The sequence below is a fragment of the Haliaeetus albicilla genome, chromosome 4, assembly GCF_947461875.1.
Source record: "Haliaeetus albicilla chromosome 4, bHalAlb1.1, whole genome shotgun sequence".
Lineage (NCBI taxonomy): Eukaryota > Metazoa > Chordata > Aves > Accipitriformes > Accipitridae > Haliaeetus > Haliaeetus albicilla.
This window is the reverse complement of record NC_091486.1, coordinates 26682281-26705785: the sequence shown is the minus strand read 5'-3', so window position 1 is coordinate 26705785 and position 23505 is coordinate 26682281. Positions and strand designations below refer to the sequence as shown.

At 37.2% G+C, this 23505-nt stretch overlaps 1 protein-coding gene across 10 annotated transcripts in view; it reads right to left on the bottom strand.

Moving 5' to 3' along the window:
- Positions 1–23505, bottom strand: part of OSBPL6 (oxysterol binding protein like 6) — a 111103-nt gene that overhangs the window by 28568 nt on the left and 59030 nt on the right. For 6 of the 10 annotated variants that reach the window (XM_069781547.1, XM_069781544.1, XM_069781551.1 and 3 more), the window contains 9 exons: positions 18612–18707; positions 15302–15424; positions 11988–12041; positions 11155–11268; positions 10871–11035; positions 10217–10349; positions 9670–9773; positions 8648–8740; positions 3702–3776 (listed from right to left, as the gene is read on the bottom strand). In XM_069781547.1, the coding sequence (XP_069637648.1) occupies positions 3702–3776; positions 8648–8740; positions 9670–9773; positions 10217–10349; positions 10871–11035; positions 11155–11268; positions 11988–12041; positions 15302–15424; positions 18612–18707 (957 nt within the window). The remainder of the gene's footprint in view (positions 1–3701; positions 3777–8647; positions 8741–9669; positions 9774–10216; positions 10350–10870; positions 11036–11154; positions 11269–11987; positions 12042–15301; positions 15425–18611; positions 18708–23505) is intronic. The other 4 variants (XM_069781554.1, XM_069781549.1, XM_069781550.1 and 1 more) reach the window with 3 other exon arrangements.

Sequence of the window (23505 nt, the reverse complement as noted above, 5' to 3'; positions counted from 1 at the left end):
TTATATTTGGACATTTGAGAGTACATGTAGTATGACTGTTGCTACAATACCAACATTTGAAGTATGCAAGCTCCTCCACAGATCTAGAAATAAGATATATTATTATCAAATACAGCATAGAAGTTTTTCAAAACTACTGGTAAGTCTTGAGTTGAAACTCAGTGTACGGGCAACTACGAAGACGGAAAAAGCATATAGTCTTTCTATAGTCTTTCTAACTAAACAAATAAACAACAACACCCCCAAAAAATCAAAACTGCACCTGATTTTCATTTACTGTAATACTTTTCAGGTAATAAAAACATATATGCAAATCTTTATAAATATATACATGTATCATGTGTATTGAACAGTTACCTACTTGCCACATATACAGTGTATGGCTGCCACTGTTATATATGTGAAGTGTGTGTCTGTGAGTGTATGTTGTATTTTATTTTAATTTTACCATTTAAACACATTTGTATAAAAATCAAGCCAAGAACCTAATTTTCAAATATAAATGCAAAGAAAAGGCATGCAGAACTACATTTTGTTACTTAAATATTAAGCACTGTTAAACACATTGAACACATTAAATCTAATTTATTACATTACATTGATGAAATGTATAAATCAAGAATTTTCACACTGCAGCCCAATGTTAATTATTCAAATATGAAAAATGGGGCCAAAATATAAAATGTGTCTTCTGAGGCATGATAAAGAGCAGCAGATAACATAAAAAGTCATATTACTAAAAATTTTTATCAACAGATAAGTTCTATACTACCATCAGTATTTGAAATTGGTACCTTGTTATTTGATTAGATCAGCGAATAGTTTTATCAATACCTTCCTGTAAAAGTTGCCATCAATCTATGTTTTAGGTTTCTGATTCACCAATACAACCCTCAAAATCCTGTTGGATCTATTCATCATATCTCATTCCACTCATGAGCATAATCTGCAAAATACCAACTTCCATCCTGTTCTTCCTCAATTTCCAGATACATATTGCACATAAAATAATAGGTCTATGGCACCTATCCAGTATAAACTTTATTCTCTCATGTATTTTGATTTCCAGCTATATCAACAAAGTAGGCATTTTTTATTGGACCTCATTTTTACCTCATATCAAGGGGACTTCATTAACAGGAGATGTAGAATAAATTCCTTCCGTTCGTACTGGATATTTACCCCATTATCTTCTTCACGAGAACCAGACTGCCTCTCTCAACAGCCCAACAAAACTAGGTTAACTGACTAATGTGACTAAATGTATGTTCATTTCAGGTTTCCTTTACAAAACCTTTTCAATTCTTAAATCGGAGAGCATGTTCCCAGAATTTTCTGACTGGGAGCACCACAAAGGTTCAATTGCTCCAGGTGGCTCCCAGAGGGCAGAGGAGGTGGCTGCATGATAGCTCTGTGTGTGGGGAGCACGTATCCAACCCTAAGGCCCATGCAGAAGGCAGGAAAGAAAGCTGATCCTGGCTGTAATGAAGGATCTTGAGGGAGAGTCCCCACAGTCCCAAGTGCCTGTGGTGATGGGGCAGGTTGCCCCAGCCCCACATAGACTGGCAGAGCTGCAGGCAGGCTGCCCACACATGGTGAGGGCTTTTTAGTCACTTTGTGATGAACCTAGCTGAAGAGACCTGCTTTAGATCCATCATTTCTGCCTCATACCTCAGCTGGCCAGGCTGAAAAACAATGTTTCTGCAGTGAGGTTTATTGGAAAAATAACCTTTCAAGGTGTGTCCTAGAAACAGCATTTACATGTTCTACAAATACTGTCATACTGCTTCCAAGAAATACACATTCACATGACAGAGACAACTAGGTGCTTTGCCGACTGCTTTAAATACAAGAACCAAAAATACTGAACTGTTAACTGACGTGAACTCTCCTCATACGCATCTTTTAGAAAAGTTTCCAAGCTACTTCCCACAACAGATGAAAAAATCCACATTGAACAAACTCTTTCATTCTTCTGAATAGGCAACAGTCCAAGAAACACTGCCAACATACTTCTCTTCCCCTTTTTTCCTTTCACTCCTGTGCTTTCTCTCTATATCCATGGTGACTTGATTCTGACTTTATTAGTCATCTTTTTTTGGTTGTTTTTTTTGTTGTTGTTGTTTTGGAGGATTTTTTAAAAATATTTAGCTTCTTGATGCATCACTCTGGTTTCTTCCATACACACACTCTGCCAGACATGATCTCAGATGTACCTTGTCCTGACTTTCTGCTTTACGCCAGGGACGTAACACACACTCATCCATCACCTTCTTCAGAACTACATGTTCACAGAGGAACTGACTGTTCCTGGTAGAGTGGTTTGTAAGGAAAACCTCCTCTTTCTGCCATGCATTTAACTGATGCAATTCTGTATCCCTCAGTCTATACACACAGCTTCACTGTCTGGAAGAGACAAGCACTTTGCTGCATCAGCCATAAGACCGGGCCATTGCCACGACCACTGCAACAGCTGCAGAGTCATTTTGGTGCCTCTCGTTTTCCTTCCTCCTGCGCTTCTTCCAGCTCCTGCAAGACCTCCCTCAACAGGTCTTCACTTCAGCTGCAGGTAACAACTCAGCAATTCCCTGGACTCCTACTGTCTTGCAATCTAAGTCCAGCTATGTTTCCCCCACTTAAATACTCCTTGGTACGGCTCTTGCCAATGTTGTTTAATTACTACTGAACCTACTGGTTAGAGCGTCCCACTGACACTACTCAGCCACATAAACTGCAAAGCAGGTTGATTTCTCTGCTAGGCAGGCAGACCGATGAGGTTGGAATACCAGTCAATTATTTAGCACAGCATTCAGCATCAACTGATTACAGGGTATTAAATTTAGATGAGTTAATTTGGGAACTGGAGGAACACTGATTTCTCTCATGCTTTTTAGGAGGGCCTAACAGTAACTGAGTTTTGTGGTTCAGGTAGCAGGAGCTCAAGGTATTCAGGCTTAAGCAGAAGCTATGTCTGATCTAGGGGATTTTAGCCATGGGCTGGAGCAGCAGACCCTGGAATACTTTAGCCTGGTGAAGACATTCACTGCTTGGGCTAAGTAAGGGGTATGGATTTAAAGTTCACTTCTATCTTTGGCTGCTCAGAGTCTTCCCTACCTGCTTTCATAGCTCCAGATTTTGTGTCAAAGACTTAGAGAATTAGCAAGACTAAATACAGACACTAGAGGTAGTAATATGACTTTTTGGGATTATGGAATGTAAACAGAAAGTGTCTCAAATGAAAAGGCTAACCTTATGCTACTTAAAAAAAAAAAAAAAGGAAAAAAAAAAACCCAGGAAATTTTATAATTCCATGCTTGTTTGTAACAAATCTCCTTGGTTCTGCTGTCTTGCTATAGACTGTCACGAGAATCTTTTAACAGAATTTCATCATTCCTTTCCATTTTCTATAGTATATAGCAGAGTATGTCAAAGACATGTCCAAATACTGCAGGGCCTAAGTCTAACCGTCACTTGCACTTGCATAAAGGAGGAGGGACATGTACCACGAAAACAAGCTCAAATCCACATTTATGGAATTCATTGGTGTCAGGCCTGACCACTTCTAAGGAACTCAGCTGAAAGTGGGTAGCACGGACACCTCCAAAAAGTGCAAGAAACATTTTCATAAGCTTATTACACATTCAAGTTGTTACACAGCTTCCCATCTTCAGAGCTATCCCTTGATTTTTAAATCCACTCACTGTTGTAGCCACTGCAGCTGCTAGTCTCTGCCGGCGTCGTGTTGTGCTGAACTGGCCCTTCGGTGCTGGCCCTTCCTGACAGTGAATGCAAGAAGAGAAGGAAGTAGAAAAAGAGAAGGGAAGGGGTGATGGGACACAGGAAGATGAAAGGTGATCAGAAAAGGGAGAGGGAAAGTCTTTAAGTGGATTTCAATTTTGTTAACTCTTATGGCCTACACATTCTGAGGACATATCACATGTTTTCAGTTGTGTATGCCAGAGACATAAAAAAGCTAGATACTTCACTAAAATTATCTCCAGATGAGTTGGACTGCAGTGCACTTACTAAGACTACCAAAAAAAAAAAAAATTTATCAGCATTGCCATAAGGCAATTATGGCATAAGAAAACAAAAAGGATGCTATGGCATGGCAGAAAACACAAAAACCAAACTCCTTCTGGGGGTCACTTGACCATCTAGAAGATGAATTCTGAAAGACATCACTTTGCATTAGTGGAAGCACATGAACTGTGGTCATTGAAGATGCATGCATCTCAATGGTAAAACTTTTCAGTGTGTATGTTAGAGTGAGCTTGCTTATGTAAACATTCCTGTGCACAGCTCTAGCATTTCCATGTCCATCCTTGAGCCTATTTGTGCATTTTCTCCACACACCACTTTTTTGAGTTCCAACTACTTCTCCCGTACATTACTGAAGGCTTGGCTTCCAAAGCAATGCAAAAACTCGAATAAAGCAACACAAATGAAAACTAAGTATTCCAACAACTACTTCCTTTTCTGCATGCCTAACTTTTGGCATCATCCTGCTTAATTTCACTTTTATTTTACTTTTAAGAAAATTCATCATGGTACATTAAAGTCAAGCAAGTAATTGCCTAATGCAGAGGAGCTCCACACCTATCACGAAGTCCTTCTATTTAATGTCTAATCAAAATGTCATTATTTTGAAGCCATTTTAAGATTTTAGAAGACTAGAAAATCCACCTTTCTGCTTTTAGAAAACAATTTTCAAACCCTTTACATTTTTCTTCACCTATATCTTCACCAATAGCCACTTCAGTATTTTTAAATCTGTATACTTTTTCTGAAAGCAGCCTGGGCGCCATATAAATAACAAAGGTGTAGATTGGATACATGGACACCATGCTGAAGAACAGGATGTTGTAGTGCAATATTAGATAAAGTGTCTTGCTCCTGTAACACTCCTGCTAGTAGGGGTTGCTGCATCTGAGAATGACCGTACCCTCCACCCTCTGGCCGATACTAGTCGCAGTGTTACTGACAATGGAAGGATTGTCTAATGATCACAGAAAGAGAAGCCTTGCTTTGTAATATTTTGTAAAATTCTCACATTAAAAAACATGTACATAACCTCTAAAATATAGAGTACAAACTTTGTTAAAGCAGAGAACGCATCATATGCATAATGTAAAGCTCTTTGTGCTCTGCAGCAGTATGTCTATCCTGTGAATAGGAGTTTGGAAGAATATTCTTGTTTAACTAATAGGGACATAAATAAATATATATATGTACAGAGAAAGAGACATGCACAAATATATATTTGGCTGCCAGATTATGAATGCAGGTATGCATTATTAAAATGGGAACAATGAACTCTGCAGAACCACACACTCCCCTCAACACAAGAGAAAGTGAGGTCATAATCTGAGTTATGATATAAAGAAATACTGATTTAAGGGAAAAGGTAATAAGCCAGTCTGTGGGTCTGGTTTCATTTCTGAGCTGAAAGCCTCAGTAGAGCAAGCTGCCTTTTCAGGTTGCTCCATACTATATAGTTCTCTATTAAACTACTTTCCCTGGAAAACAAAACAAAACAAAAAACCCCAAACAAAAAACAGTCTTGGAACTTCACAGCTCTGAGCTCTTGAGGGAAATTAAATTGTTAGTTCATTTTATTGCTTTTCAGTAATATTTTTCTTCTTCTTTTGAAGATCTGTAGATTGTCATGAGAATGACAAATAGGTCTTTTACCCAATGGGAAAAAAAACAACCAAACCCTCAGGTTTTGTACAAAAGCATTATTTGTAAAATGAATGAATACAGGTCAACTAACCTGTTGTTGTGAGCCATTTTCATAAGACTTTAAATACACTTTAAAAACAAAATAAACCTCGTTCATAAAAGCAATCTTTCTTCAGAGAAGCAGTCCATGTATTACTCTTGAGTAAAGGCCTGTAAATTAAGCTGTTAATTCTAAACAATTTAGCAATACTAAACCCCCAAACCTGCAAACATATACACACATGCTATGCTCAATTTTACTTCGGGGAGTAACCCCATTCTAGTCACTGGGATTAGCTGTGTGAGCGAAGTTAACTGCATACAGAACTGGTATACCTAATAAGTACATACGTATTTCTAAGAAACAAAGCAAGCAGCTTTTCTTACAAGAAAAAGTGTTTTAAACACATTATACACCTAGCATTCACATTACAGAATGTGTTAGCAGGAATACAACAAAAGCTGTCTTATTAACAAAAATCTGGTAACAAGTATAATATAAAACCTGGATGGAAGAATTCTCTCCTTGCATCTTTCACAGCGGATGCTGAGCTAGCAAAAAATTACACTCTCATTCTCCATTACTCGTGAACAAGACACTTGCATACACAGCACTCTAATTTTTATGCTCCCCAGGAGGATGGCTCTCAACATCATACTATCAGAGGGTCTTTTGATGGTAGTTAATGACTGCTTATTCTAAAATAAATAGGTGCAAGTACTTCAAATGGAATTAATAATGCAACTAGCTTAAAGTTAGTATGTTAGAATTAGCATTATCCCCTAAAACTAACGAGATGTACAAAGGCATGGGGAAAGAAAAAGGACAACAGAAGTTTTCTTAGTACTAAATGTCAACTATTTAATAGCAAATCATGTATAGGCACCATGAAGAAATGATCACAAATTAGATAAAGTGGTTCTCAGTAGTGGGTGCCTGGATAAAAAGTTTATAAAGAGTTGAGTAGTCTTGAAAAAATGACCTATAAGGAAGGCCAATGAAGCTAGAAGGAATGGCTACAGAAGAACAAAATGTGACTGTAAGCTTAAGAAGCACCTAGGCATGGGAGGAAATCCACATTTTAGTGGAATGGCAACATGACCAAATTAGGAATAACACAATGAGTCAGAGTGAGGCCATCTTCCACGGATCACAGCTTTAGACCATTCACAGGACAGGACAGCCCTTGGAAGAGTAAACAATGCCTTGAGCCCATCAAACTAGGCAAGGTAACAGAGCAGCCAAAAAGACGTCTTCATCTTCCATATAATTTAGAATAATTTTATTGTTTCTGTTTCACTGCAAATTAATTTATAAATCAATCATCAATAACTTAATGCTTTGCTTAACAAAATAAGCTTTACATTTCCAGCATTAAGCTTGCCAGGAGTTAATGCTGACTCAGGTTAGGCAGAGTCCATTACCAGCCCAGAAGTGACAGATCCATGTAGAGCAGTGCTATGCACACAAACTCTCTCAAGGGAACCTGCAAACCGACTGTATTTGAGAACTTCAGGAGCTGAGGCACAACTCCTGCCAAACCACAAACAGCAGTTTGAGAGTCAGGTGCCAAAATGACAAAAGACCAGACCAGTGTCACTTTGGCAAAGTGCAGACAACAAAGGAACAGCTCATAATTCCTCATGACCCACCCTAGATCATCATACATTGACTGCTTTCATCATTTTTTCATCATTTTTGTGGAGAGAAATTTCTCTGAGACCACTGCGGCATGGAAGAAGAACATGCAGTGTTGACTGTGTCTCTTCATAGACACCAAGTACTTGCATCCACTTTCCTGATATTTTTATTTGCCTATGTTATTCAGCAGCAGGGAAACACAGTGATCCTTCAAATGCAGGTAATAGGACATGACATCAATCACCAAAATTCCCTTGTTAATAAACCTTCTTAATCCTAACAGATGCTTCATTATTCAAACTATTGTGAGTTATCTAGTATAACAGGTAGAAAGAAAAATCACCTACTACAGCTGCAAAGAGAAGGCTGATGCAACTACAATTTCTTCTTAAGATTATTAATCTTAAATGAGTCACAGAGAGCTCCTTACTGTGCCTCTGAGTCACAGAGAATTCCTTGTTGTGCCTCTAGGGCACATATTAAAGGCTTTCAAAGTTTGCATGAATTCCAAGGAATTTAAATGGATCAAATTTGCTGACATTTATTTATTTTGTAGCAGACAGCACAGTGGTGATTGTTAGCTCCTGAAATCAGTTGAATATAGTCTTCATTATCAGTTGCTCAGTGATAAAAAAGATTAGGTTTTGGATTAGGCCTCAAAACATACAACTACTGACAAAACACAGTAAGACGCCCTGGATCTAGCAGTAATACAAGCGTGTTATGCTTATTTCTGTGCTTTTACTTTTCAGCTCTAAGCCAGGATGGGGTAAATTCTTTCTTCATGTAATGTATTCTTTGATTTATCCAGTTTGTTCCCATACTAGCCTTTTCCATAAGACAAGACATGTGAAAATACTTCTCATTGGCAACATTCATAGTATAGATCTTCACAAAGACAACTGGTGTCTTTAGTATTTCATTCATGTTTTCTGCTTTTAGCTTGATATCACCTGCTCAACTGCCCCTCTTGCCAAGTTTGAGATAGAACATGAGTATCCCCATGTGCTGCATGCATATTGCCTTGTTTGCACATTAATTGACTAGTATTCAGATCCCGCTCCTTTCCCTAGATGGCAATGTTTTCATATTCATGAAAGTAAAATCAACACTTTTCTCACTATTTTCTCTAGGTTTTAAACAACAAACTGAAATTTAATTTACTTCATCAGGAACATAAGAGACAGTAGATTGACTTCCTACTTTCAGCTAATATATCATTTCATGCTTAAAAGTTAATCTAAAAGTACAGCAAAAAGTAAAACATTGTGCATTCAGTACCTGAAGTTGAATTTTTGCATCTTTGCTGACACTTTTTGTTCTCCATCGTCTTGTGACCCGCTTGTCTTTCTTTGAAATATCTACACAGTTAGCCTACATTATACAAATAGTTAAAAGCGACAAAGTACTATTAAGTAGACACAAGCAACACAGACAGTACAGCAAGTTAGTAAAGAATTGCAGCGTTAGACATCTACAAATTAGAAAGTAAGGAGAAGGATGCCACTGCCAGGGCCCACAACTACAGCAGTGACCAGCCGTAGCTATCCATACACTTCTATAAACACGTGGTATATTTAGCTTATTTAGCAAAACTACTGGTATACTTTCTTCATGAGTGCACAATATTCAGGACCAGATCTTGAAATCTTCATGGATTTCTACTTTGGTACTACTCAGAGAAATGTAGACTTCACCTCTTCTTGAAATCAATGGTAAGTCTCGTTACCTCATTGGAACTAGACTTCGCAACACATGCACCACTGGAAGATTTGTGTATTTAAGGGGACTGATTGAAAAAGGAAAAAAGTATTTAGGATTTAGGATCTGCTGTTCCTTTCTTGTGGTCAAGAGGAAAACTCACCCTGAACTGTGAAACGGTCCAACCTTTGGGACCTTTGTACTATGCCCTCTTTTCTAGAGCATGCAACTTCATCTTTGAGGGTCTTTGGATGCCCACCCCTTAAAAAAAACTTAAAATAGTATCTTACTCTGCACAATAAAAACTCTTTACATATAATTTCAATGTATATGTGTATTTCTATTGTAACAGTTCTCAGTTTTGCTTTGCAAATGACTTGATCATTTGATTTGTCCTATTTAACTCAAATAATTAATACGTCTTAATTATTTGTTTACACATGAAACATTATTACATGTGATTAAGATAAACACATAGCATAAACCTTTCATCCAAGAGTTACTATGATTTCAGAAAATCATTAACAGACATCATCTCTATATTTCCCTTAACACAAAGAACAAATGTTTCAGTGTGATGATTTATGTTCAAGCATATTTACCTGCATGTCTGTGAAATTTGGTGCCGACTGAGTTCTCTGTAGTATTTCTAAATTTTGAAGAAGTTTACTGAGTTCCACAAGGTTCGACTGACAATGAGCAAGATCTAACAGATATAAAACAAAATTACATTAGGTGCTTCAATTTGGACTTTTTTTTTTTTGCCATGATGTCCATCATTCACACTTTATTGAATTATAAAAGTTTAATGTCCAAATCCCTGCTTGTAAGGCATCTAAGTAAAAGCTTTATTTTTAGAGATGTTGAGCACTTGTTATTTCTATGGGAGTCAGCAACAAGTCTGGACCTCAAAAGTTGATCATATTTTAGCAATGATATCCATTAAGATAATACAGATTATTAAGATAAATTGTAAAAGCAATATCCCAAAACATGCAGAGAGGGAAATTCCTACCACAAGCATCTAACTACCTGAAGAGCTAATTCATGTTCATGTAAAGATGCAACTTAACCAGTTTACTGACTATTTCTTATTTTATATCAACAAGTTTTGCTGAAAGAACAAGGCATGAAAAGGTAAAGACTAACCTTCTGCACATCTGTCCATCTCTTCAGAGTCCTGCAACCAGGCTGCTACTTTACTCTGACCAGTAGTGCAGGTGGCAGGAAGGCTGTTACTGCAAGGTATAGGAGACTGCCAGGGGAAGCTATTTTGTTGCACCTAAGGCATAATAAAATGCTTAAATTTACTGTTGCTATGTTGCTTAGTCAGTGTAATCACCATACTACTTCAGAATAAGAAAACAAAATTGCACTGTGATTTCAGTGACATCTGTGATTTGACTATGTAGTTGCCCAAGATGCAGATTTTTCTGAACAGCATGTTGGAGAACCAAACCAAGAACCTCACAAGCAAACTGTGTTTGCTAACTACCAGTTAGAAAAGCTGTTGTTTAAGAACATTATCAAACAGTAAAGAAACAGATTTATCCCTGATGACAAAGGCAAGTGCAAATTGTTCTAGGGATGGTGAATTCTTTGCTAGATCTCTACAGCAGCCCATTGGTGAAGGCTGCAGTAAGGCTAAATTAGACAGTCTTTCAGCTGCACATACAGCTTTTTGCTGACCATTGATTCCCACAGTGGAAACTCCTCTCTATTGGCATTACAAGCAGAGACCACTGAAACTGCTCATGAGCAAGCCTGGCAGGCATGAGTTTTCAACAAAAGAACACTACATACCTTTCCATCCGACACATTAGCAGCTGGTGAAGATTCTGTAGTAGAGGCTGAAGGGAATATATGAAAGCTAGCATCTCTTGGAGATCTCACAATCTCATTCTGACGGTACAACCGGTGATGGCGTAATTTTGAAACCCATGCATCGAATGAATCCTGGGACTTCACCTGGAAACAAATTCACTATCAGGAAAGCATTAAAAAAACTACTTTTCTGCACGCCTTTTATAGTTTTATTTATTTCCACTGCGGGTGAAAAGAGAATAAGTATTTGCACCACTTTTTACCTTCAGATGATAGATGTGTTCTTCTGTGTCAAGATCTATTCTACGAGCCTTCTTTTTTATAGACATAACTGATAAACCAACATCAATGCTCCCATGGACTTTGCCTTTCTGTATCTAAAATCAAAAAGCAGGGTAAGAAAATGGCAGTATCACGCACTTCTTCACTATATTTAACAGAAGAATATCTGGTGCTGAAATGGTTTCCCATTTTATGAATTTTTTAATATAAAGCCATATTAAAAAATAAAACCTGTAGTCAGACTAACCACTTACTATATTTATAGACAGAGAAAAGTATCTCACAAGAAGTGCTCGGTACAGAGCCAACTCCAAAATTGAAGTGTGTTGTTTCACACCAATACACAGTTACAGGTGAGTGAGAATCAGAGAAAATTAGACAGTACTCGGCTCCCTGCTCCTACCACTTGATAGTTATTGGTATCAGATCTAACTAATTTAATGCTACCCTTTATATCTCTTGAGTACATTGTAATCACTTCTCTGCCCTTTCCACATGTCTCACAATAATCAGCTCTGACTGACATAAAAATTGAAAAGGAAAAACACATGGTCAGGCTAATCTCTCAAGCACCTTCATTAAATAAACTACTTTAAGTAATGTAGTTTTTATTTTCATAGAAGTAAGAAAAGGTAGAATTCTTGAGGACAAAACTCAACCAAAATCTTACATGCTTTCCATATACAGATCTCTCTTTGAAAACAACTTTCATGTGTGCGCTGTCATAAATAGGCCTAGAGTGAGTATGAGAGTTAATCACCCTGGCAGGCTGAATTCCAATACAAATTTTAAAATGGTCTTCAACTTTACTTACATCAATTGGTGACTTTGAATATTTCAACATTCCATTATCCAGGACAAAAAACCTCTGAAAGAAAAAAAAAAATTCTTTCTTAATGAGCAGATGCAATTTAAACTATGTACAATAATTCATCTGCAAAAGAAGACGATTACTCTGTAGCAATTAAGGAATATTGTGGGTTGGAAAGACAGAATAAATACAGTATTGAATAATTTTCTTGCTTGTTTTTTGAACAACAATTATCTTCTAGGCAAGAAAAAACAGATTCTCTTTTTTCAACATTCTGTGCTAGGTTTAACTTAACAAACCTCGATAATGAAGGGTATTTTTTCAGTTTTGGAGCCAATTCAATAAACTCTGTAAGACACTATATGTCTGTTTCTTCATTTTCTTCCCACATTTCAAGTTTACAACCTACCTTTCCTATCCAGAAACTGAAAAGTTTTTCCTAGTGCAAGATCTACATCCCAAAAGAAAGACCCACATAGGGATGTTGTTGTGGTCTCCTTGATCTCCAGGTGAGAAAAAAATGCAGGCTGCGAGACACTGCTCTATAATCCAAAATTTTGTGCCTCATGGCAGACCTCTATGCAGTGAGAGAAAGATGAGAGCGTAATTTGTGCTGATGATACCTTTTCTAGCTGTAATGTAGCTAATACAGGTATTAGTACAAGTGTAAATATTACAGCATTCCCAGCAACATACCCAGGTCATGGGAGCGCTTACGTTTTGGGTGTTACGTCATTGATACGGTGTGAGCCACTACATCTTCACTGACATAGTTACCAGGGCTAGGCTAACCTGGCAATCCCTATCTGTGCCATTGCTACACCTTTATTTTGCTGAGTGGCTCTTAAAACAGAGAGCAGAATTCAAAGTGTGTTTAAGTTGCCCTAGCTTGTGTGTACTAGACCACTCAATCTGCATTGCAGACAAGTTAGCACAGACTTTGGCACACAGCATAAAGACACAGCCTAAGAGGAAACCTAGACTTCAAATGAGATACACTAACTTGTGTTTACCACCACTAACTTTTAAAACATGCTAATTAATAGAAACTAGTTCATATTTTTAGAGTCTAACCTAAAGCACTAATCTATGTTAAAAATCTAGAACACAGCAAAATATTATGCTAGACTCTCTAAGCTATCTGACATAGAAAGGAAGGACCATGTTTTCATGATGTGAACCTGTTAAATCAACACTATAAGCATGATCAGTAGTTAGATGGAAGAAAATATCTCCTGAAGACGGTTCTGGAAATTATGTCAGTCAGGGCGAGAAAACTGTGCTTTCCTGAGACATAAATTCTTAAATAAGATGTCAAAACAACAGGAGGGCTTTTAGTTCTGGGTTGTTTTAAACTAGGTGTGGTCATTAACGGACTTCACAAGAACATCATATTCATTTCATATTGTTCTGCCTAAGTTCCACACACAAAAGAAAATGACCTTTCCTCATATTTCGTTCCAAAGCATACTGCACTTCAGAAAATAAGCTGCTCTCCAAGTTGTACACATTATACCTGGTATGCTGCTAAAGCATATTCAGAACCATCAGAATATGACATGCGACGTTCAATAGACAGAGGATGCTATGGCTCTGCTAGCAGAACACTAACATAGCACATGCTACAGTTACTGTCTCTGGAATTCCTCACTGGGCTCTCAGCACTAAGTATTGTTACGGAAACTGCAGGATATTGAGGCAGCAGTTAGAAAAAAAATCCAAACTTATTAACAAATCCACAGTTTCTAAACATAAGTTCAGCATAGATCCTTAGGTGAAACGCAAGGCAGAGTAGAGGGGAATACTGAACTGTGAAGCTTTTAATCACATTAAAAATTACTTACACAGGTAACTGTTCTGAAGTCAGCATGAAAAACAGATCATCAGTAGTGATCTCCTTTATAGAACTGTGAAAATTGGACTCCCCGTGCTCTCCTATAAAGTTCCTCACCAAAACAGACACTTGTCCAAGAAACAACACATTAACATAATGTATTTTAGAGGAGCGGAAGCAGCAGGTTATTCCATATATTCTTATATATCTGATTAATTGTTTGCAGTTGTTTGGTTTTGGGTTTTTTTTTGGGGGGGGGGGGGGGGGTGTGGGGGTTTTGGTGTGCTTGTTTGTTTGTTTTTTTTAAAATAAGCTCTCCTTTTCTGTTCTTTCAGTGTTTCAGGTATGTCAGTTTGAAATCCTTTAATACCCCTAGACTAAATTCAAGTAGTCTATATGTATTTGGTTGCTGAAACTACAAACTTTACTTAAGTAAAACAAAACAAAAAAACTCTAAGGTAGATAGGCATGCACAAAAAAGGGTGGCAGGCATATGTACAAGCTAGTATAACATTCAGAAAGAATAGAGAAATTAGAAAAAAGTGTAATTTATACTAGTATGGACTGAATTGGGACTCAGACCTGAGTAAGTCCCACAGTGTTTAGCAAAAAAAGGTAATGCTTTCCCAGAAAAACCATCACATATAACAAATGGTTTCACTATCCTTTGCAGTAAAACACATTCTATCTTAGAAAATTATCCTGCTTCAAGTACCCTCAGCTACAAAAAGACAGGTAAGTGCCAATACCACACATTTTGTTGCTAAAAAAGGGGGGAAAATGTAATTACTATAGTATAAAATACAGACAAAAGAGTTTATGAACATGAGGTTTAGGGCTAACAAAAGTTAGAATTATGCATGGAAAAATGTCTCCAAATTAACTAAAGAGAAAAGAGATTTGGAGCTGAGTTTCAGGGTGGTTTGGTTTGGTTTTTTTAAATGGAGACATCTAATGGTGAAAGTGCAGAGTCCCACTGCATGCCCACACAGAAGATTGCAATCAAGAAGACAAACAAAATTCAGGGACAAAGCTGAGCAAATCTGCCCAGTCAGCATGCCTGAAGGGGAATGCTCTCCCATATGAACACCTCGGGTCCATGCAAAAGCCCCTCAGCTCTCCTCTGCTATCATGAAGTCCTGTGTACTTTAATGTAAAGTCAATGCAATCTTACAGTACACAGCTATATTTGGTTATAATATAGTGGAAAGAATAAAAGGGATATTGATTAAACCTCTTAAACCACAAGGCATCTGCTGATTATTTACAGCTTCTGCCTGGCTTTTGAATACATTAGGCAGCAGGCACTGCAATATGGAAGCCATGAGCTGTGTGTGCAAATTAATTCTTTACACAATTTGAAGAAAAAAAGTTATACACAAAAATCCTGGGCATTTATTTGACATCCTAACTTCCTCTAGACAAAAAATCCCAACTCACAAAATGAGGTAATAAACTTTTGACTGTTTCATGAGTCATTTACCTTATGCCAACCTTTTAAAGGCCATTTTCTCTTTTTCAGCATGAAACCTTCATGTTTGTCTGGCTTTTGGACATTGGTCTGGCCTATTTTCAGACCCTCTATGATTTCCCAGCTGTCAGGTTCCTGGTGAAAAAGTATGAAGACACACTGATTAATTAACTGTGCATACACATGATGAAAAATTGCACTTACATGTAGCACAAAGTCTCCAGTGCAAGACAAAGAGTAAAGGAGGGCTAGGCTTTTAAATCAGCCTATTTAGGTACCAAACTACATGGTCACTGTATTATGTCCAGCTGTATCTCATTTAAAACTACTGAAGATTAGTATTTTTGGAAGTCTAACCCTTACCAGGTAACTAAAAGGAAGCTGAAGCTTTTTAAAAAGTCTGGCACTGTAAATGAAGGACAATCTGAGGGTGGGCCTGGACATGCTGTTCACAACAGGCACTGCGTCCCAATGAAATAAATACATCCAAATACATGAAAACAGGATCAAATTGTGGCTGAGCTAAGTATAAGAGAGGTCAGACCTGCTACTGGCGGTAACAGTGTGAAAGTGCAGGTGGCTCTTCCCACCTGTTAAGTCTATCCAGAAGGCACCCCACAAATTAGCACTGCACTGTAAGAACTAAAAGGACTGAAGAGATCTTGCAATCTCTTGGGGTATGGGCAGAATCTGCATGTTAAAAATGTACCTTTACTCAGAGCATTCCTTATCTGAAAAAGAAGGGATCATGAGATTAAATGAGGAAGAAACCATACTGTTAAATATATGGGCATATATTAACAGTCCTCTTTGTGGTATTCCCTGATCATAAAAAATAGTAAATTTTCTGATCTTTAAGGTGCAAGCTACATTGATTCTGGATACTCTAATTTTTCCTTAAAATTAGAAAAACAAGCAGAAGAGGTTGGTTTGTTGTTGGTTTTGAATGCAGCCAGCTCTTGTCTTCGAAGGCATTTTATGACAGTTTCACAGGCTAATTGTGCCTTTAGAAATCTGCAAAAGGAAATTAGTCTTTTTTAAATTTTTCTGCATTCATATTCACTGCATTAAGAGAAATTTATAGGAAAGCTAACTAATTTTCTCTCTAGAGGAAAGAATAGGAACTGTATCATTTCAGATACAACCAACTGTATGCCTTCCAGGGAGCCAATTAAAGCATATTTCTTGTACACACCACTTCTTAAGCATGACAACTTGTACAACTCAAGCCAGACTTATAATATACCATAGTGAATGCTTAAAGAACAATATTTTTAAGGAGAAAAAACAGAGTTATGCCTTTATTTCTGTCCTTTTGCTACTACTGTAATCAACAAAATTATGTACCAATTTAAAAATCTCCTATTGCCTGCTCATTAAGACTCTATTTTACTAATTGTATCCCACAAAGTTGTAAACTTGCATTTTCTCAGCTGATCTGTTGCAACTCCCAGCAATGTTATGAAAAGTTAGAGAGGGAGGAGGTCATACAGCATCAAACATTTAAAGGGGAAAAAAAATTGTCTCCTCCATTTCCCACAAAACTATTCAAAGCCGAGCATTGTCAGTCTTCCATAACACCTCCAATTAAGTTATACAGCCTTGATAATGTTAACATTACTATTATGAAAATACGATTTCAAAAGTAACAGCAAATTTCAAATCTACAATTTTCAATATGATCTTGTTATTTTGAGGAGGGTCGAAAGTTCTATCACAAATAGTATATACTGCAGTAAATTTTGATAGAAATGTTTACCCAGTTTAGTTTTCCCTGCATAACTGTGAACTGGAACTATGCCAGTGCCTGTAAATACCATGATCAAAACCCCGCTTTTTTACTTCCCTATGTTTTGCTTGGATATTCTATTTCCAATACTGTAGAGGGAAGCACACATACATTATTTTTTCCCTACAAAGAAGCACTTGGCACTTAAGAGGGGCAAATTAAACTGTGAGTCCCCTGGGGTGAGCAGAGAATCTCTCTCTGCAACTGTGCCAACTGATTCTTCACCATATTGATTTCTCCTTTAGAAGATCAGCTGCAGGCACAAGTCTTTTATCTACTAGATAACATCAGTATTGATTACTTCTCAACTAGAAATCACACAATCTCATATAGCTATTCATTGAGACAAAAGGCCCAATACAGAAGGACAAAATGAGCAATTATTCAGTGCAATGTGGATACCTGTCTTCTGCTGCACCAGTGCTACAAGCTGTTCCTAAAACCACCCTAACAATCCTAACTCATCCCACAGGTTTGGTGTGATAAGATATCCCCAATACAAGAGACATTATGCAAGAGCAGTCAGAAACAGGAAAACCAAAGTGAAAGCGATATGCTTGAAGGGTCCTCATACAATGCCAATTCTCAAGTCCAGCATTAGTACTTTAGGACTTCTGCAATTCCCTACATAATATGTGAGAAACAGCTCTGCGTGAAGCAGCAGAACCAGGGGAACACAAGCAGAACTTACAGTCCCTGAGTCTGCATATGCCCCAGGTATTGGGAGTAAGGGAGCCACTACCAACAGCTTTCTGAACCTACTATTTTTGTCTGCAAAGTATTTCTTTTCCAAATAAAACAGAACGAACCATTTCATTTTCCCCGGATGAACAGAATGTTTCCTTTTGAATTTGTTTTACCACTTCTGTTTCAGAACTTACAGACATTTAATTTCAGATTTTTCTTTTCCACCAAATATTCCATCACAGCATGCTCACCTTTTCAGTAACAATCTTACTTTTTCATATGAAGTATCTTAAAATGAAGCCTTCTTTACGTGGAATTAGACTTATTTGAAATCAGTGATTCCAAAACTGAGGAATTCAGCCAGCAAGAAATTGACTGCAAAGCACCACACACAAGGCTGCATCTTTCAGGAACTGGTGGTTACTCCTACAGTTCTATCCATTTCTCGGCCTCAGGACAGAAGGTCTCATCAAGAGATTTTAAGTTTCAAATTTTAAGAAACCACCCACAAGGGATGTCATTAGGACTTATATTTTAAATTAATATCATTATTGATTAGCAGCACTTTTGCACTTGGATATGATTTGCTCTACCTTAATAAGAGGATTAGACTGGATCATTTCTCAAAGTCGCTTCTAGCCCCATACTCTGAGATCGTAAAACTTGTTCCTGGGGGCCATCCATGGCCCCTCTGACACCTCAGCTGGGGAAGAGGAAGCTCCAGGGCAGGCTCACAATATACTCAGTGGTAGAATCATACAAAATATCCCAAAGCTGTTAGTGAAACTACTTTGTAACTACAGAGGGAAAGTCATCACCCAGATTACAGCCCATGCTTTTACTTACCTTGGAGAGAGAGACAGGGTCACTTTCAAGGAACTGCTTGCTTAAAGATGGGTCTGTGCTTCCCGAAGAAGCCTTGCGCTCCAAAATATGAACACTCTTAAAAAATAAAAAAGTAATTAAAGAGTACAACTTATCATTCAATGTTACTTTTAAAAATACATATTAAGTAATGAATGACAAATTACAATCCTTATATAAAGTATCAGCATCACGGCTCAAAATGTATGAAGTACTACCCATGCATAACATAACTGCACAAATAGTTTGTCTTCTGAGGCAATACACCTCTCTTTCTTTTTTTACTCTTCATTTTTAAACTAATTATTCTGTTCAGCCTAGAAATGACTGGGAACTAAAAAAAGCCAGGAAAGGCAAGTAATGCAGTTCTTACCTACAGAGATGCAAAGTGCTCCAAGCGAGCCTATTATGTTTTCTGCTAAGATACAAGATGCCGAGTATACATATCAAGCAGTTGGCACTATCCTACATTCATTCCTGAAGCAAACCATTGCACATAAGACATTACTGCCTCTAACATATTCATTATCACGCCTTAGCATTTTGTTATTGGCTTCTCAACCGAGGTGAAGTAACTCATTACATGAGTGCTTTTAATAGATTACAAGTGTTCATGAGATCAGTTACTGGGTCTCAGCTGACAGGCTTGCTGGTAAACATTTATGCAACATAATGATCTTAAACCATCACAGCTGTTTTCATGTGCAACAATACTATAAAATTTTATGTCTTCAAAGCATGGTCCAAAAATGAAATACATAATGTCATAACTAGTCTTGAAAAAATTGCTATTTTTTAAAGACATCTAAAAATGTCTTCCCATTTTCCAGAAATGTTTCACTCGTATTTTGTAAATGAAAAAGCATTTTTTCTACAGGAGAAAACAACCACATTCTGCCTGCTTGGATTTGCATTTCATTCTCTGGTGAAATTTTGCTACATAGCTCATATTATTATTTGGTAAGAATTGTACTACAACATGTCAGTAGTATCTTTTGGGCATGAAATAAAACTATTTCATTTCCAGGACATGTAGCACGTCAACAAACTCGCAATTGCAATTACCCTCTGAGAAGGGTAAGTTTTTCTCAACCGAAAACAACAATTAAATTTTGTTCACAATTAAGCTTCTTTACATTCACTGAAAAAGAGATTACGCAGGTACAAGTGACAGCAGAAACAATCAGGGAATATAAAAACACATACAAACAGCAGAGTAAATATTATTGTTTATACAGATAACTAAGTACATAAGGACCATAACCAAACTAAATGAAAATAAACACAGCTATTCATATAAATTCATATATAACACAGACTACGTCTTGCTGCAGAGCAACACACAGACCTTCATTGTTCTCTTTCAATTTGCAACCGTGAATGAGAAGGAAAATATGGTGATTGTCTCTGTTGTCAGTGGAGATTAATAAGCATCCCTGCCACTATGCAACAATAATCGGCATTTATTTTCAATTACTTTAAATTTAATTTTACAATGAAGAATGTGGAAAAGCACCAATATTATGTTACCTGCTACATTCCCCAGGGCCAACCAGCAAAAGCTTTGTCATCTATGCTTTGAAATCTGCTTTATTCAAAGAAAGCCAATCTTATTAATTAGCCCAATGTCTATTACTAGCCAGATGAGAAAAACGTTTGTATTTATGCAGCACAGGTTCCTACATTACATGTCAACTATTTTAATATGCTTGTTTGAGCTGAGCACCACAAAGTTACTAATGATAAACAATGATAAAGTTTTATCATCAAATAGATGAAATGCACACAGTATCACACTTAAACAACACAAAAGAAAGCCTAAATCTGTTCCTCCAAGGAAGATTAAAATGTCGCTTGATTAGCATAATCAGGACAATTCCCAACTTTCTTGCCAGTTTTGTTTGGCAGGCAGGAATCCCTCCATCTTGAGATGGAGCAATGCCCAACACAGATGTTCTGAAGGTCTCATATGTAGCAGCTGGTGCAGTTTGTTGTTACATAACTGCAATTTCATTTTGTACAATATTTAGAGTGAAGTAACCCGACAGCCCTTGGCTTGCCAGATTTCCAGTGACATTTTCAATCGCATGATTTTAAGGCAAGGGGGTTTTGTGCCTTTGTTTTTTGGGTTTTTTTTAATCAGCCCTCAGTCATTACAGTTCCACTTCAGTTGAGAAATACATTATTAGCTAACAGCACTTTAATGACTGCTGACTTATTCAACTATTTGTTTGGAAATAAGAAAATGAACACTTTTAAAATAAAATTTCCTTTTTTACATTCCTTACTTCTTCAAGAAGTGTTGTCTTGTTGTCTGTAAATGTCTGCTTTCCAATTCTTTTCTGTCATGACCACCATTACACTGACGCAAAATCATTTCTTTAGATTTGTGCCATGTCTCTAGTATAATATTACTTGGTGCAAAATGTTTTTCATTAATCATTTTATCTTTCTGCAAAACTACAGCTAGAAATTACACAATTATTTGATATTTTGAAAAGCAGCTATTTTTATAATGCAGAACTTTAGCTATTTAGCATCACAGAAATAAAAATTACTTAGATCTTGAAATTGTTATCAAGGTTTTTTTGCTTGAACAAGAAAAATAGAGTTAGTAAAGGAAGCAGTTAAAAAAAGCTGATGCGAAGAAAAGGAAGAAAGAGGCAGATCAATACAGCTTCTGGGTTTTCTTCATACAAACAGAAAAATGAATAATCTATTAATCTTGGCATATCAATCAGTCTGGCACTCTCAGTCCTCTCATCCCAAGAATACAGGCAGACAAAATCAACGCCTGCACTGCTCCGTTCTAGACAGCGCTCATGCTTCAGGACTACCTGTGCGCTACAGCTGGCTTGTCCTGGAGAAAAACGCCAGCACCATCAAATTCTGTGTGCTCTTGGAAATTAATTCAACAAGATTACAAGTTTAACTGAAATTCCTCTGTAATCCCATTGCTAAATCTTAGTCCTAACTACAATCTTTCCTTCAGCTTTGAGATTATTCACAACATACATTATATATGTGAGCACACATTTGCCCCAAAATGCCCCTAACAAGCCTACACGTGAGGAACACAAATGCTGATTCTGCCCTGCATTTTTTTCATGTTGCATACCAAAGACGTGAGGGAGAAGGAAGCTGATGGAGAGAATAACAATATGATGTTGTTTCATATTCTCATCTTCTCTGAAGAGCAAGAATGGAAAAAGTATTTTACAATATTTTTCTATATATCTTGCTAACTCTGTTTCTCAGCTACGAGTTCAGCGATCCATTCATTTCATCCACCAGAACAAACGCTAGCACATGCAGCATCTGGTCTCCATCAGGCCAGAGGCTGAAGACCCAAATGTTTCTTAACTGAATCTGATTTCCCATTAAAAGAAAAGACATTCAACCATTTTCAAAGGGAAGGCAAGGAAAGAAGATATTGGGTAAGTAGAGATAGGAAATCCAGTGAAGGACAAGTCTGGCACTCATGCCTTTCTTTCTGCTTCGCTGCTTAATTACTTAATGGAATTTAATTATATTTAATGCAATGAGTTCTCTCTAATTTATAATTTATTCATCTTCAAGAAGAAGACAAGCTGGTGAGGAATTTATCACTCACATTGGACTCAGAGTCTCTTTACTTCAGAAACATGCACAACATGTGGCTAACAGTTAATTAATGAAAAAAAATTGGTAGGTCATTTTGTTTGCTCGCAGCATTCAGCAGTCTTCAACACCCATAACCAAGGGGCCTAGCCATACATTGTTCTACAACAGTAATTTAAAACAGAGCTTTTCTCTCTGGGTTTTTTGTGTTGTTTTTTTTTTTTCAATCTGAAGGACCAACTAGCGCATCTTTTATTATCTGCTATTCATTGGCATTCTTTTCACAACCTAGCTACCCCTGCACAGACCTGTGTTCTTATTTGAATTCTGTTTAGTATGAAGTGCAATGCTTTATCACTTTCAACTAAAAACACAGTATTCCCCAGTCACCTGAAATACAGCAGCAGTAATAAGGTAGATACAGATTTGACTGCAGGCATACCAGTTTTTACTACTGTGATATATGCTGAGTTAATCTGCAATATTATTTGCAAATGGAATAACCTTGAAATTTGCTTTCATCTTAGGCTGCTTCTCAGTCAGCTCTAGCTTTCCTTCTGTTGATGTTAGAATAAAGACAGAGTCTTGAATATCACTGTGAGAGAAGGGTGAGTACAAAGCAAAACAACCACATCTCCATCAGTGTATTTCTCCCTTCTTTCTTCTAGCACATTTTTTTTTCTTCATATAAAGCAACCATGGTCCTATTCTCATCCTCAGTCTCTCCTATTGACACTGCTTCAAAGCTGTTTTCAACAATCTGGGCTATCAACCAACAGACAAAGGAACTTAACAATACTTTATGAATAGCACATGTAGTTAATCTTTTTTTTTTCCCCCTTCTTGTAGCACATGCTTGTCTTGTACAGAAATGTGCTTAAGAGCAACATTTTCTCTTTGTAACCTTTTTACTGCAAGACAACTATATCTAAGCAGCAGTTGTGTAGCATACTAGTAACACAGAGGTATGTTATGTCTCTACTTCTTTCCTGGGATATGCAAAATAAATACTTCCTGTGTTACAGAAACGTCAAGGATTTGTTAGCTCAGGAGGTGTCTGTCAGCCCTTTCTGGAACTCCAGCTTTGTATTGTATGTAGCACTTCACGTCAATGCTTTTACGCTCTGGAAGCAAAGAAGCCTTTGCTTTTCAAGGTACTTTTTGACAAACTCTGAAGACAAATAAGCTCTTGCTCCTCTGAAGAGCTTCTTGGAGGGAAGTATTAGCAAAACTGGATAAAACAGAAAAGAGCTATCATTGTAACAGCAATCTTCTC